Source organism: Hyperolius riggenbachi, chromosome 6 (assembly GCF_040937935.1).
Source record: "Hyperolius riggenbachi isolate aHypRig1 chromosome 6, aHypRig1.pri, whole genome shotgun sequence".
Taxonomy (NCBI): Eukaryota; Metazoa; Chordata; class Amphibia; order Anura; family Hyperoliidae; genus Hyperolius; species Hyperolius riggenbachi.
Genome location: NC_090651.1, coordinates 244,953,289 through 244,969,490, shown reverse-complemented (window position 1 = coordinate 244,969,490; position 16,202 = coordinate 244,953,289). Strand labels below are relative to the sequence as shown.

General features: G+C 44.3%; 2 protein-coding genes across 4 annotated transcripts in view; one reads left to right on the top strand and one right to left on the bottom strand.

The window, feature by feature from the left end:
• Positions 1-236, bottom strand: part of C1QTNF12 (C1q and TNF related 12) — a 217,833-nt gene extending 217,597 nt beyond the window's left edge. For all 3 annotated transcript variants that reach the window (XM_068240624.1, XM_068240627.1, XM_068240625.1), the window contains exon 1: positions 43-236. The gene's annotated coding sequence lies outside the window, so the exon portion shown is untranslated. The remainder of the gene's footprint in view (positions 1-42) is intronic.
• MRPL20 (mitochondrial ribosomal protein L20) overlaps positions 112-16,202 on the top strand; it is a 31,983-nt gene continuing 15,892 nt past the window's right edge. Inside the window, exons 1-2 of the mRNA XM_068240629.1 lie at positions 112-261; positions 12,316-12,426. Coding sequence (XP_068096730.1) covers positions 175-261; positions 12,316-12,426 — 198 coding nt within the window. The 5' untranslated portion in view covers positions 112-174. The remainder of the gene's footprint in view (positions 262-12,315; positions 12,427-16,202) is intronic.

The window sequence follows — 16,202 nt, the reverse complement described above, 5'->3', positions numbered from 1 at the left end:
CAACAAAGCATTAGTTTCAGTATTCCTCTGGCTAATGAATACCCTGATTTCCTGTCAACTGACGACCGCAGCTTTTGCCCTTCAGGAGGTCACATGACTATGATGTAACATCCGCTGCGACTCCGGTGTCCATAGTTGTAGAGGGCAAGCGTGAGATCCAGTGGAGGGTATATCATGGTGTTCCTCAGCCTGTCACGCTGGGTGCGGAACCGGGGTCCAGATCGCTACTGGAAGGTCCAGGAAGTGCTCAAACATGCCCGGGTGAGACGCAGGAATACGGCTTATTTGGGGACACGTGACAGGCTGCTGTGCACTGTGTGACCCTTGATGATGTTCTGTCTATTACGGTAGATGTCAGTGTCCTGTGCATGGTGCAGCCAGACCAACCAGCATAACAAACTGCATAGTAAAAGCATGCCTGACAGCATGCTAATGGTGCTTGATCTCCAGACATTTGTCAAACAGTAATGTCTGGATAGGTGCCTATTTTGAGTACTACTGGCAAAGTATGTTGCAACTTTCTGTACAGAAAATAACTGCACACATTTGCTGTACTAAGAGATTATTGCTTTCCATGAGGGTCGTGCTTAAATAGTCTTTTGACTTTATACATTGTTTTTATGATAACCTTAAGTTTTGATGCATCAGTGTACTCTCTCATGCTAGGTACATGATACAATTTTTGGACAGATTTACTGTCCAATCTGGTTTCTAAATGATTTTTCCATTCACGTCTATGGAAAATCGATCTAAAATCAGGACCTGTGGGAAATAATCTATTTAACAGTAATTCTGTGAGAAAATTGTATTGTATGTACCTAGCGTAACCCTGCCTAACCTTTATTTTTGCTTTCATAGCCTCTGGAGCAAGTCACAGTTATGTAGAAGGATGGCTGTCCACTGGGGCATTTACTGCCTGTTGACTGCTTCCAAGTGTGGGTAGTACTTGTGATTGTTTGGCGGTGATTGTGGTACAGTGGTTAACCCAGCACTGTGCCAGTTTAACTCTAATTGGGTGGCCACTACACACTGAATGTTACATGCAGTATTTTTGAACCATGCAGTTGATCGCCACTCAAGTGCTGGGTGGCTGTACCATGCTATAACTATGTTGTTCAGCCACCTGTCTGAACTAATAGTCTAATGTCTGGTACACACCATGCAATTTCCCATCAGATCAATGGATTGTATCGGTAATTCCTGACAGGTCTGATCTGATTTCCGATTGATTTTCTGATCACTTCTGTACAAAAACTATTGGAAATCAGATTGGATCTATCGGAAATTATCGATTCGATTTATTGAGCTGATGGGAAATTGCATGGTGTGTACCAGGAATAACTCATTTAAAACAAAATTTGATCACTTTGAGTGACTGTTTACTCACAATTATTGTAAGGGGGGGGGGGGGTGCTTTACTCCCTACTAAGGAGCCTGATGTGATTATCCAATACAACAATAACAATAGGCAAAACACTGTTTTCACTACTAGAGCATTCACTGAATTACTTCATGAATTCAGCAAGCTCAGAATCAGAATTATTTCGCCAAGCATGAGGGGTCATGCCCGGAATTGTTTTTGGCACAGTACAAAAGCTCAGGAAGAGTACAAAGAAAGAGACAGAATACACAACAGGTGTCAGTTAACAATACATTGCGGAACACATTACAGTCCCAGTGAGTCACTGGGATGTCTAATAGTTAGTCTTGTGTGCTGATCAGCCGTAGCACCGCCGGCCTCGCCGCTCGTTGGGGCTTGCTTTGGTGGTAGAATGTGGAGGGAGTTTAGGAGGCTGACTGCCGAGGGGAAAAACGAGTTCCTGTGTCTCATGGTTTTTGTGGGGATGGCTCGTAGCCTCCGTCCCAAGGGCAGAATGTTGAAATAGCGGTGGCCTGGGTGTGAGGGGTCGTTCACAATCCTCAGTGCCCTGGTTTTTAGTCTTTTGTTGTGCAGTAGGGCAAGTGAAGGGAGGGGGCACCCAATGATCCTCTCTGCTGACCTGATGACCCTCTGTAGTTTGTCTCTATCATTGATGGTGGCGCCAGTATACCACACCAAGATGGAAGAGCAGAGGATCGACTCAATGGTGGCGGAGTAAAAGCTGGTTAAAATTTCTTGAGTCATGCCGAACTTCCTCAGCTGGCGGAGGAAGAAGAGTCTCTCTTGGGCTTTGCGTTGCGTGGCAGTGATGTTGGGCTTCCAGCTGAGGCCACTAGAGATGGTAGTACCCAGAAGCCGGGCGCCGGGTACTCTGGTTACCTCATTGCCGCCAATGTAGATTGGAGGTGGGGGGGGGGGGAGCAGCCCTCCTGAAGTCAATGATTAATTCAACGGTCTTTGCGGTGTTTAGTACCAGCCTGTTCTCCTTGCTGCAGTTGCAAATTCTCTCCACCTGCTTGCTGTACTCCTGGACATTATCCTTGGTGATAAGGCCAACGATGGTGGTGTCATCAGCGAACTTGATGACCTTGACGGAGTCTGCCTCAGACCTGCAATTGTTAGTATAGAGGGAGAACAGCAGTGGTGACAGTACGCAGCCTTGAGGTGCTCCAGTGTTCGTGGCCGCAGGTCGAGAGTGGATATCACCCAGTCTGACGACTTGGGACCTATTGGAAAGAAAGTCTGTGATCCAAAGTTGTAGGCTGGGGTGGACTCCGAGTGCAGCTAGGTCCCGTTGGAGAATGCGTGGACAGATGGTGTTAAATGCCGAGCTGAAATCCAGGAGTAGTATTCTGGCATACGTGTCTGGCCTATCAAGGTGGTCGTTCATGAGCTCTAGGCAGATATTGATCGCATCCTCAGTGGACCTATTTGCTCTGTATGCAAACTGGAAGGGGTCTAGGAGGGGCGAAGTTGAGATGAGAGCTTGAGGTAGGCCAAGACCGCGCGCTCCATGGTTTTCATGATGACGGATGTCAGGGCCTTGGGTGTAAAATTGTTGAGTTCGGTGACCCCTTGTTTCTTAGGTACAGGTATGATGGTGGACCTCTTGAAGCACGCAGGGACCTTGCCTTCCCCCAGGGACCTGGTGAAGATAGCGGATAGGATGGGAGCAAGCTGCCTACAGCAGGTTTTCAGGCAAGCTGGAGATACTCCGTCGGGGCCGGGGGCTTTCCTGGCGTTTAGGGTTGATAGGAGGCGAAGGATTTCTGCTTCGCACACCACCGTGGGAGAGGGTAGTCTCAGGGTGTTGTCAGCAGGGCATGGAGGTGGGGTAGCTGGTACCTGGTTCTCCTCCGGTTCTCCCTGATTCTCGAACCTGCAGTAGAATCTGCTGAGCTCTTCTGCTAGTGTCGGGCTGGGTGTTGCCTGCTGAGGTTGGGGCTTGTAGTTTGTGGCGGCCTTCAGCCCCTTCCATACCGCGCGAGAGTCTTTTGAGCGCAGGTTGAGTTTGATTTTCTCGGAATACTCCTTCTTGGCCGCCCCGAGCTCCCGCTTAACCTCCTTGGCGGTTAATTTTTTCTGCAAAAATTGCAGAATTCCAATTTTTTTTTATTTTTTTTTTAACGTTTCATGTAAAGCTACCAGAGTGGTAGCTACATGAAACTCCACTAGAGGGCGCATGTGTCCCTCTAGTTCGATCGTCGCCGGCAACAATAGCAAACGGGAACGCGTATATAACGCGCTCCCCTGTTTGGCTTCTCCTGTCGCCATGGCGACGATCGGAATGACGTCATGGACGTCAGCCGACGTCCTGACGTCAGACGTCTCCGATCCAGCCCATAGCGCTGCCCGGAACTCATTTGTCCGGGCAGCGCAGGGCTCTGGCGGGGGGGCCCTCTTGCGCCGCTGCGTGCGGGCGATCGCCGCAGAGCGGCGGCGATCAAGCTGTACGCGCGGCTAGCAAAGTGCTAGCTGCGCGTACAGCACTTTACAGATTGAAAATCGCCCCACCAGGGGCTGAGATCTCCTCCTGCGCGGCATAGCCCGAGCTCAGCTCGGGCTTACCGCCAAGGAGGTTAAGGAAGGGGTGTTGTAGGAATGGGTTTAGAGACAAACAGAAGACATCCCTCCCTAGCCATAGCAAGGAATTATAGTAGCAGTCAGGCAATGTAAGTCACACTTAGGTAGATTGCTGAGGAAGAGGCATTGGACCCACCTGTAAACATAGTACAGTGTTCTTCCCATACTCTTTTAGCCAGGTGCTCCACCCGGCTGTCATCGGCTCGCCTCCTCATGCTCCTGCTAGGCTATAAGCAGAGCTGCGCCAACCATGCATTTCTGTTGTGCCCCACCCAGCTACTTTTTCATGCCACCCGGCTGGAAAAACATTCTGGGGAGAACACTGCAGTATACTGTCCATTCAAAGAAATTGTGAGTGCTCATTTCAGATAACCAAGAAAGTTCTCGTTTTCTATCTCCATGCTGTATTTACATTGTGGACAGCTTTAAGCCCCCTGCACACTGCATGCTATTCTGATTCTTGTTTTTACATGCAATTCCGATTTTTAATCGTTACTGCATGCTACGTTTTTCTGTTGATAGCATTCAGGGAAAATCGGAATTGGAAATCTGAATCGAAATTGGAATCGCAAATCGCAGGTGCAGGGTGCCTTAAAGTGATTCCAGAGTGATAACATATGGAAACTGTGATCTTTCTATATAAACTTTATATATTATAATATACAGTGCCGCCCCTAAAATTATTCTTGCCCCTGGCAAATTTTGACTTAAAGTTACTTTTATTCAACCAGCAAGTAATTTTTTGATGGGAAAGGACATGGGTGTCGCCCAAAAGATAAGAAGACTATGTACAAAAGGCATTATTGTGGGAAAAAAACATTTCTCAGTTTTTATATAAATTTGAGCAAAAAGTGTCCAGTCCAAAATTATTCATACCCTTCACAAACTGTCACAGTCTGGGAAAATCCAAAGTTCTATACCATTCCAGATACCGGTAGTCCAAGCTGTTCTGAAGCATCCTAATTACCCTGATTAATTGCGGTATCTTCAAGCTTTGACGTTTTGAAGCCACCCTTCAGGGCAGTGACACGAAGATCATCCATGCTGTGTCCGTTGGACCTGATTCATTGGGAACAGCTGTTTTAATCAATTCAACAGATGAAAAACAGCAGCTCTCTGCAGTTGGTTTGTGGACAGTCATGGCTAAGACAAAGAAGCTCAGTGAGGACCTGCGGTTGCGCATTGTGGCTTCTCACAAGTCAGGAAAGTGCTACAAGGCCATTTCTAAATGTTTTCCAGTTCCAGTGGCTACAGTGCCAGCCTTTAATCCAAAGAACACAATCCCCATTGTCAAACATGGTGGTAGGAACCTAATGCTTTGGGGTTTTTTCAGCCAGGGGACCAGGGAACCTAATCGCAGTAAACGGCACCATGAAAAAAGAGTAATGCATGAGGATTCTCAACAACAACATCAGGTAGTCTGCAGAGAAACTTGGCCTTGGGCACCAATGGGCATTTCAGCATGACTCTGACTCAAAACACATAGCAAAAGTGGTGAAGAAATGGTTAGCAGACAACAACATTATCGTTTTGGAGTGGCCCAGCAAGAGTCCTGACTTGAATCCAATTGAGCATCTGTGGAGGGAGCTAAAGATCAAAGTGATGGCAAGAAGACCCTCCAACCTGAAAGATCTGGAGCTCATTGCTAAAGATAAATGGACAAAAACCTGTGGAGACATGCAAAAAGCTGGTCTGCAATTATAGGAAGTGTTTGATTGCTGTAATGGCTAATAAAGGCTTTTCTATTGATTTATTGAGAAGGGTATGAATAATTCTGGACTGGACACTTTTTGCTCAAATGTAAATAAAAGCTGAGAATTTTTTTTTCCCCCACAATAATTCCTCCACATTGTAGTTTTCAGATAATAGTCAGCGCTCCACTCCAACAGTGATAAATATAGGAATCTGGATGCCCCCTAAGGGACCGCACTCACCCGTCCACAATGACCACTATGAGACTGGTCAAGATATGCTCTACTGTGGTCCTAATTCGAACTGCTGCCGGGTGCCAGATGTCCCTTGCTCCAGATGGGAAATCCTTTTTCACACTTTGTTCTCTACAGGTTGTGGCTTCTCGATGCTCCTCATGCAGGCCGTAGCTTCTCGATACACCTCATGAATAAAAAGATCTCATAGCATAATTCCGTAAAAGGTAACAAGTTTATTGTTTAAAAGCTACTCACAAGCGTACAAGTTCATATGGCGTTTAGAGTTATTAACGGGCTCTCCCCCGTGCCTCCCGGGTAGGCCTGAAGATTGCACCGTTCCTCCGCCGTCTATCAGTCCGTCCTCGCGTCCTAGCGTGCTTCCTGGTTGTCCTCCGGCTCCACCCTACGCGTTTCGTCACTACGCGTGACTCATCAGGGGCGTGGCTAGCCATTGGACACCAGGGTTATTTGAGAGGTTGCGTCTAGCGTAAATTACGTCGCATACGCCCCACTAAGGGAACCGCATGCACCTACGTCGTATCCGCCCTTCCAAGTCTGGATATGCGTGAGCGTCATAAAGTGAGCGGAGGGGTTCCGCCTCACTGATGTCACTCCGCTATGTGCAGCGTACTGCTGCAGCCCTGGAGTTTTAGTTGAGAGCCCGTTTCACATAAAATACATTTACATCCATAAAATAACATGAGACAATTACTAAAAGAATGTACCAGCATATAGTAACTTTAAAAGTTAGTAGATTTCATAGTCCTTTATCATATATCACTAATCCTGTATATTGTGCCATCTTGTGGTTACAATACATATTGCACATTCACTAAAAATTCCTAATACAGATACAGGTTTAAAAATAAAAGAACATAAAAATGGAATAAAAGTAAAAATAAAAAATAGAACACGGTTCCTGCCCAGCGGAATCAGCGTCTGCTGCATAATATAGACCTTTGTGTATAATATGATCCATTAGTTCTATTGAATATATAATGCAGCTCCTACCCAGCAGCAATGGCATCAGGTGCATAGTTATATATGGTATAATCCAATAATTTTTTAATTTTTTAATGATGGGGGAGGTGGTTCCACTATGAGACCATCTCAGTACAGTATATTACTTCTCCTAACTGTTTGCTATAAAGCAATTGAGATCCAGCTCAATATTGTGTCCATTTGGCTTAAGAGTTCCCATATTGTATATCCATTTTGTTTCACGTTTGGAGATGTCCCTTGTTTTGTTGCATCCCCTCCATGAATAGTTTGCTTTCTCCAGTCCACAAAATTTTAGGGTTTTAGGATCAGAGTTGTGATGTGTTCTGTAATGATCAGAGACGCTATGCCCAGTGAATTCCCTTCTTATATTTCCTATGTGTTCTCCAATCCTTGTTTTCAGTTGTCTGGTTGTTCTTCCGATGTATTGTATATTGCAGGGGCACCATACCATGTACACGACTCCCTTTGTATTACAGGTTATGTTTTGTCTTATTTTATATGTCACTCCTCTAGATGTCGAGACCACTTCTTTATTTTTTATTGGTGTTGCTTCCCTGCATCCCACACAGTCCCTGCATGGGAAGAAACCCTCTTTTTGCCAGAAGGGGTGTACCACCTTTGGCGGATTCACATAACTTGGGGCCACATAACTCTTCAGGTTCTTTGCCCTTCTGTAAATGAATCTTGGATCCTTTGGCAGGATTCTTTTAAGTGCTGTGTCTCCCTTTAATATCGGCCAGTGTTTTCTAATTATATGTTCTACCTGTCTATATTGAGTAGAATAATCCGTGATAAATGGTATACACTCCATCTGTTGGGATTCCTTCACATTCCTTGGGCCTTGTTCTAATAAAGCCCTTCTTTCTATTCTCCCTATTTCCATAATTTCCCTTTGTATATCTACGTTCTCATAACCTTTCTCAATAAACCTCTCAGCCACCGTCTGCGATTGGATTATATAGTCATTTAAGTTGCTACAGTTTCTCCGCAGCCTCATAAATTGCCCTCTGGGTATGGCTTTCTTCCACTTGGGATGATGGCAACTGTGGGTGGAGAGGTATCCATTTCTATCTGTTGGTTTAAAATAGGTGGTCATGACTAGTGAGGTTCCTCTCTTTTCTATGGTGAGGTCCAGGTAGTGTATTGACAGTTCACTGGCCTCCATTGTGAGTTCAATATTCATAGTGTTCGTATTCAAATTATCAAAAAAGTCTGGTAGATCTTCCTTTCTTCCTCCCCATAGCATAAATAGATCATCTATGAACCTTCGCCACGTTTTTATTCTGTTGTCCCTCCCTTCACTCAACAGTAGCTCTTCCCATCGTCCCATAAATAAATTAGCTAGGGAGGGGGCAAAGCCCGCCCCCATCGCACACCCCTTCACCTGCAGATAGTATTCCCCCTGATGCCAGAAATAATTTTTTGTTAATGCAAAGTTCAATAGTTTCATTATAAAGTTCCTTTGTTTACTTTTCATATCCAGATCTTTGGCTAAATAATAATGTACTGGCTCCAGTCCTTGCTGGTGTGGTATGTTTGAGTACAATGCTGTGACGTCTGCTGTCACCAGGATGTCATTTTCTCCCACTTCCAGAGTTTCCAATATTTGCAGCATATGTTTCGTATCTTTCACTATCTGTGGCAGATTTTTCACTAATGGTTGTAGAAAGTAATCTAAATATTGTCCCAATCTGTGTGTCAATGATCCTATTCCACTCAGGATCGGTCGTCCCGGTGGTTGCTCCGCATTCTTATGCACCTTGGGTACCTGGTATATCACAGGTGTTCTTGGTGCTGTTGGCATTAAAAATTCGAATTCTTTGTCTTCTAAGATTCCTTCATCCAAACCTTCTCGTAATAGTTTTCTCAGTTCCTCAGTGTATGCACCCAATGGGTTCCCTCTTAGTTTGACATAAGTGCTTGTGTCATTAACAATTCGGTCCAATTCCATATTGTACTGATCTTGCCTCACTACCACTCCCCCCCCCGCCTTATCTGCTGGTCTTATTACGAGTTGCTTGTCCTTCAGTAGTCCCTGTGTTAGTTTAGTTACCCCTCTGGTTTTTTTCACCTCTATTTTTTCTAAATCATTCTCCACCATTCTTTTAAATACCTCCACCGAATCACCATTACTAGATTGCGGGTTAAATAAGGACCGGTTTTTCATCCCCGTATGCACCTGATGCCATTGCTGCTGGGTAGGAGCTGCATTATATATTCAATAGAACTAATGGATCATATTATACACAAAGGTCTATATTATGCAGCAGACGCTGATTCCGCTGGGCAGGAACCGTGTTCTATTTTTTATTTTTACTTTTACTTTTATTCCATTTTTATGTTCTTTTATTTTTAAACCTGTATCTGTATTAGGAATTTTTAGTGAATGTGCAATATGTATTGTAACCACAAGATGGCACAATATACAGGATTAGTGATATATGATAAAGGACTATGAAATCTACTAACTTTTAAAGTTACTATATGCTGGTACATTCTTTTAGTAATTGTCTCATGTTATTTTATGGATGTAAATGTATTTTATGTGAAACGGGCTCTCAACTAAAACTCCAGGGCTGCAGCAGTACGCTGCACATAGCGGAGTGACATCAGTGAGGCGGAACCCCTCCGCTCACTTTATGACGCTCACGCATATCCAGACTTGGAAGGGCGGATACGACGTAGGTGCATGCGGTTCCCTTAGTGGGGCGTATGCGACGTAATTTACGCTAGACGCAACCTCTCAAATAACCCTGGTGTCCAATGGCTAGCCACGCCCCTGATGAGTCACGCGTAGTGACGAAACGCGTAGGGTGGAGCCGGAGGACAACCAGGAAGCACGCTAGGACGCGAGGACGGACTGATAGACGGCGGAGGAACGGTGCAATCTACAGGCATACCCGGGAGGCACGGGGGAGAGCCCGTTAATAACTCTAAACGCCATATGAACTTGTACGCTTGTGAGTAGCTTTTAAACAATAAACTTGTTACCTTTTACGGAATTATGCTATGAGATCTTTTTATTCATGAGGTGTATCAAGAAGCTACGGCCTGCATGAGGAGCATCGAGAAGCCACAACCTGTAGAGAACAAAGTGTGAAAAAGGATTTCCCATCTGGAGCAAGGGACATCTGGCACCCGGCAGCAGTTCGAATTAGGACCACAGTAGAGCATATCTTGACCAGTCTCATAGTGGTCATTGTGGACGGGTGAGTGCGGTCCCTTAGGGGGCATCCAGATTCCTATATTTATCACTGTTGGAGTGGAGCGCTGACTATTATCTGAAAACTGCTTGAAGAAGGGATTGGCTATACCCATTTAGAAGCGCAGACACATAAGAACTTTAGAGTCATCTTGTTTTAACGTTTCCCATTGGAGGGAACTGGACTATAGTGACAGTTTATCAGCAGCGCCGTTTTAAACAGACATACGTGTAAATTCCTCCACATTGTCTTATCTCTTGGGAGACACCTATGTCACTTCCTGTCAAAAAATTAATTGCTGGTTGAATAAAAGTAACTTTATGTCAAAATTTGCCAGGGGTATGAATAATTAAGGACCGCAGTGTGTGTGTGTGTGTATGTACACGCATGCACGCACACACACGTACACACACGTAGGTCCACCTTTTGCGGCAATTACAGTGGCCAGATGAGATGCTCAACTTCATTAGAATGTTCTTCGTGCCATTCTTTAACAATTCTAGCTGTTTGGATTGGAGCATTATCATCTTGAAAGATGGCATTCCCCTCCGGAAACCGTTCTTGAACCATAGGATGAACTTGGTTGCCCAAAATTCCTAAATAGTTTCGGCTGTTAATTCTTCCATGAAGGGAAATCCTTGGCCTGGCGGATTTCCAAGAAATAGCAACCCAGATCATCACAGAACCCTCGTCATGTTTTATGGTTGGGAGAAGGCAGTCTGGATGAAATGCTTCTTTCGGCTTTCTCCAAATGGACACTTGGTCGGAAATAAGGTAAACGATGATTCGTCAGAGAAAAATCATTTTTCCACTGCTCGAGGGACCAATTCTGGTGCTTTCTACACAACTCTAAATGCTTTGAAACATTTGTCTTTGAGAGCAGAGGTTTTCTAATTGCAGTTCTTCCGTGGAATCCAGCTTTGTGCAGCTCCTGACGAACAGTTTTTGTGGAAACTGGGTTCTGTAGGTGTTCATTCAGCTCTGCAGTGATATTAGGAGCCATGGTCTTGCATGCTTTTCTAACAATTCGATTTAGAGTTCAACGGTCTCTCTCCGACAACTTTCACTTTCGACCACAACTGTGCTTTGCGGAGGACGTTTTTCCTTCTCTTTCAAAGTCAGTCATTACTTTTGAGACAGTACCTCTTGAAATGCCAAGCATTTGGGCAGTTTCTGTTACAGTAGCACCTGCCATACGAGCACCAACAATTTGGCCTCTTTGAAAGCCTGAGAGATCTGCCATTTTTATAAATTATAACAAACTTTTGTTTATCTGTAAAAAAACAATTATTTTAATTAAACATATCAAATACCAAAAACGATAAACAAAAAAAAGTAACATCTGTCAAGTTTTGATTGCTTAAAGGACTCACAAGGCCAAATACAAAAAAAAGTTAAATACCTGCATGAAATTAATGCACGGAGGACGCCATCCGCACCCTCTGTGCTGCTCCGCGAGTGCGGCTGCGCAGCTCTAGGGCCTACCCCCCCTCCCCTCCTGTCTCCTGTAGCGTGGATCGGGGATAGGTCCTAAAACTGCGCAGTCGCGTCTGTGCAGACTGCGCAGCTGTTGCCAGCTCAAGCGGCCATTTTAGTGGAGGCAGGAGAGCCCGGGCTGTGGGGTCTGGAGCCGGCCCGGGGGGTTAATGAGCAGCGGGGACCCAGTGGAACGGCGTGGATGGCGTCCTCCGTGCATTAAAATTTCATGCAGGTATTTAACTTTATTTTAGTTTTTGGCCTCGTGAGTCCTTTAAAACATGTTCAAAGATTGATGCCAAAATGTTAGGTGTTTCCATTATTTTGTCCAAACCCTCTGTATGTGTGTGTGTGTATATATAATATATATTTTACTATGTGCCTGTTTTTGTTGTTTTGCTGACTGAAACCTTGACTCTTCTGACCGCATGTGAAGGTGCAGGCTAACATCCAATTTTGATTGGCCAATCACTTACCAATTTTTCCTTCTCCAAGTAGTATGAGGGCCAATAGATTTTGAATACTATGAACAAATTGTGTAGGTAATCTCTCTTATACTACATGGAAGTTGTAAAATTATGCATCACCAGGCTTTATTTGGAGGTGTGTGACTCCAGATAACCGCTTCCATATTACTATCACTTAAAGATTTCTTTAAGTAGTTTTAGTATGTGTGGTCTTTTAACCCTAGTAAGCTTCTATGACTTTAAATATAACTCCACCTTGTTATTTCTGTTTTCAGCATTTTCGTGGGCGAAAGAATCGCTGTTATAGTTTGGCAGTGCGAGCTGTGCGCAGAGCCTTTGTATATTCAACAAAAGCCAGGAAGGTCAAGCCTCGCTTAATGAGAATGGTAAATCATAATAAAGTACAGTAATACATTTCTGTTGCTAAGATGTTGATGAACAATTATTTAAATAGCACACATTTCAGTACAGATTTGGAGGGCTTAAGCAGGGGCGTAACTAGGAATCACTGGGCCACCCACCCCCACCCTCTGCACAGGTAAACTGAAAACCAATGTTATTCAATTGGCTAGTGCACACTTGAATGTGGTTTCCCCATGCAGATAAAAACAAACACTGGGAGCATTTTCTCAATCAATTACATTAACTTCTGCGATAAAACATGCATGTTTTCATATGCAGACACACATGGGGCTTGATTAACTAAACCGTGATAACTCAAATATCACACCTTATCAAAGTTAACACGCCTTATCAGAGTGGCCTAGCAAGCGCTACAAACCTGCAGGGACTCAGGGCAGGACGAGTGCCACTGCCAATTAGCAGGTATAAGTTTGTAGCGCTCGCTATGCTACTCTGATAAGGTGTGTTAACTTAGATAGCGTGTGATATCTGAGATAAGGTGTGATATTTGAGTAATCACGGATTGGTGAATCAAGCCCATATTGTGCAGAAAACGCATACAGAAAACAGACAGACGAGTGTGCTCCATGACTCCGCTTCTTATTACATTCACTTTGTCCTCCTCTGGTGGCAGTAGAACTGGCTCTACAGACTCCTCCAGCATTACAACAGTACACAGTATTTGGGGAGGGGTAGAGAGGTTGGGGGCTGGGCACTGTACACAAGAGTCTGCTGCACACTGAGTTGGGACTGTCTACAAATCTTTGTCTGCAAAACCTTTGTATGATTCCTTATCAGTGGCTGAGCAGATGCAGTCTTTAGAACAGTTGGGCATAGAGCTGAAAGCTTTTCCTATCAGTGCCCTTATTTGTCAGTCTTTCAAGACAGGGAAAATAAACTTCTCTCCCCCCCCCCCCCCCCTCACAGGGCCTCCTGTGGCTTCTGGGGCCCCCTGAAGCTGCATCCCTTGCAGAGGCTATTGTTCAGCCCCTGGATGGCTGGTTCACACGTACTTCTGCCAGCATTTGTTCTTGTTGTTAAAGTTTGGATTGAATGCGCCTCCCAATGAGCTGAATGGCAGCGGTTTCCAGTGACTGCGCAAAAGACGCAGTTCGATCACAATTCCTGAGACTCTCTGTGTGGCGTTCAGCAGCAGTTGCATTCGGCGGTTTTGTTGCCCTTTATAGATCCGCATTCAAATGCTTTCGTGCAAATAAGTCATTCAGGAACCACTGCTATCCCTACAGCTAATTTAAAAGCCGGGGTCTTAGTTACAAAAGAATACATTCTCTTGTGCAGTCACATACACTGGGCAGAGGTTCCCCAGAATTTGTATGTGTCCTAACTCTGGCCCCGTAACATTGCATAGTGCAAACATGGTAGCATTCATTGCATCAAACCTATGTACGCATAAGGAGCACATATACTGCCGTCCTCTCTTGGGACATAGAGGATCAAACTTATCCCACAAGGGTGCTAAGAAAATATCACACACACACACACACACACACACACACACACACACACTCCTAGCTCCTCAACTTAAAGTGAACCCGAGGTGAAAGATGTATGGAGGCTGCCATATTTATTTCCCTTTAAGCAGTGCCAGTTGCCTGGTTGTCCTACTGATCCATTGCCTCTAATACTTTGAACCATAGACCCTGAGCAAGCATATGCAGTTCTTGTGTTTCTGACAATATTATCAGAACTGACAAGATGAGCTGTATGCTTGTTTCTGGTGTAATTTAGCCACTACTACAGCCAAATAGATCAGCAGAGATGCCAGGCAACTAGTATTGTTTTTTAACAGGAAATAAATCTAGCAGCCTCCATATCACTCTCACCATGGGTTCACTTTAAAGGACAACTGTAATTAGAGGGATATAGAGTCTGCCATATTTATTTCCTTTTAAACCACACCAGTTGCCTGGCTATCCTCTTGATTCCCTACCGCTATTACTTTTAGCGATAGACCCTGAACCCGCATGCAGCATATCAGGTGTTTCTGACATTGATAAGATTAGCTGCATGCTTGTTTCTGGTGTTGTTCAAACACTACAGTCCTGGCCAAAAGTTTTGAGACTGTCAAAAATATTGGAAATTAGAAAAGTTGGTGCTTAAGTTTTTATAATATCAATTTGCATATACTCCAGAATGTTATGAAGAGTGTTCAGATGAATTGTATAGTCCTTCTTTGCCATGAAAATAAACTGAATCCCTAAAAAACCTTCCCACTGCTTTTCATTGCTGTCATTAAAGGACCTGCTGAGATCATTCCAGTAATCATCTTGTTAACTCAGGTGAGAATGTTGACGAGCACAAGGCTGGAGATCATTATGTCAGGCTGATTGGGTTAGAATGGCAGCCTTGACATGTTAAAAGGAGGGTGATGCTTGAAATTATTGATCTTCCATTGTTAATGATGGTGACCAGCAAAGAAACGCATGCAGCCATCATTGCGTTGCTTAAAAATGGCTTCACAGGCAAGGATATTGTGGCTACTAAGATTGCACCTAAATCAACAATTTTATAGGATCATCAAGAACTTCAAGAAAAGAGGTTCAATTGTTAAGAAGGCTTCAGGGCATCCAAGAATGTCCCCCAAGCGGCAGGATCGTCTCCTAAAGAGGATTCAGCTGCGGGATCGGAGTGCAACCAGTGCAGAGGTTGCTTAGGAATGGCAGCAGGCAGGTGTGAGCGCATCTGCACGCACAGTGAGGCGAAGACTTTTGGAAGATGGCCTGGTGTCAAGAAGGGCAGCAAAGAAGCCACTTCTCTCCCCAAAAACATCCAGGGACAGATTGATCTTCTGCAGAAAGTATGGTGAATGCACTGCTGAGGAGTGGGGCAAAGTCAAATTCTCTGATGAAGCCACTTTCTGATTGTTTGGGGCATCTGGAAAAAGGCTTGTCAGGAGAAGTAAAGGTGAGCGCTACCATCAGTCCTGTGTCATGCCAACAGTAAAGCATCCTGAGACCATTCATGTGTGGGGTTGCTTCTCATCCAAAGGCGTGGGCTCTCACAATTTTGCCAAAACGCACAGCCATTAATAAAGAATGGTACCAAAACACCCTCCAACAGCAACTTCTTCCTGACAAAGAACAATGCATTTTCCAGCACGATGGAGCACCGTGTCATAAGGCAAATGTGATGCTCGGGACTAAAGTGTTGAAATTTTGGGTCCATGGCCTGGAAACTCCAAAGATCTTAATCCCATTGAGAACTTGTGGTCATTCCTCACGAGGAGGGTGGACAATCAAAAACCAACTAATTCTGAAAAATTCAAAGAAGTGATTATGAAAGAATGGGTTGTTATCAGTCAGGATTTGGCCCAGAAGTTGATTGAGAGCATGCCCAGTCGAATTGCAGAGGTCCTGAAAAAGAAGGGCCAACACTGCAAATACTGACTCTTTGCATAAATGTCATGTAATCGTCAATAAAAGCCTTTGAAACGTATGACGTGCTTATAATTATATTTCAGTACATCACATAAACAACTGAAACAAAGATCTAAAAGCAGTTTAACAAAACACAAAAAGCAAATGGGGTCAGCACCAAGCACCAATCTATAATAATGTAAATAGCGTGTAGAACAGATCCAAAAAATATGTATATGCACAAATCAAGGAAAGGCAGATCTGGACAAAACCACACCACTATTATCTATTAGAAAATACATCTTTATTCATATCAAAATGACATACATCTAAAAGCAATTAAAACACCAAATAAGAGGGTGTCACGCTCTAATACTATAATA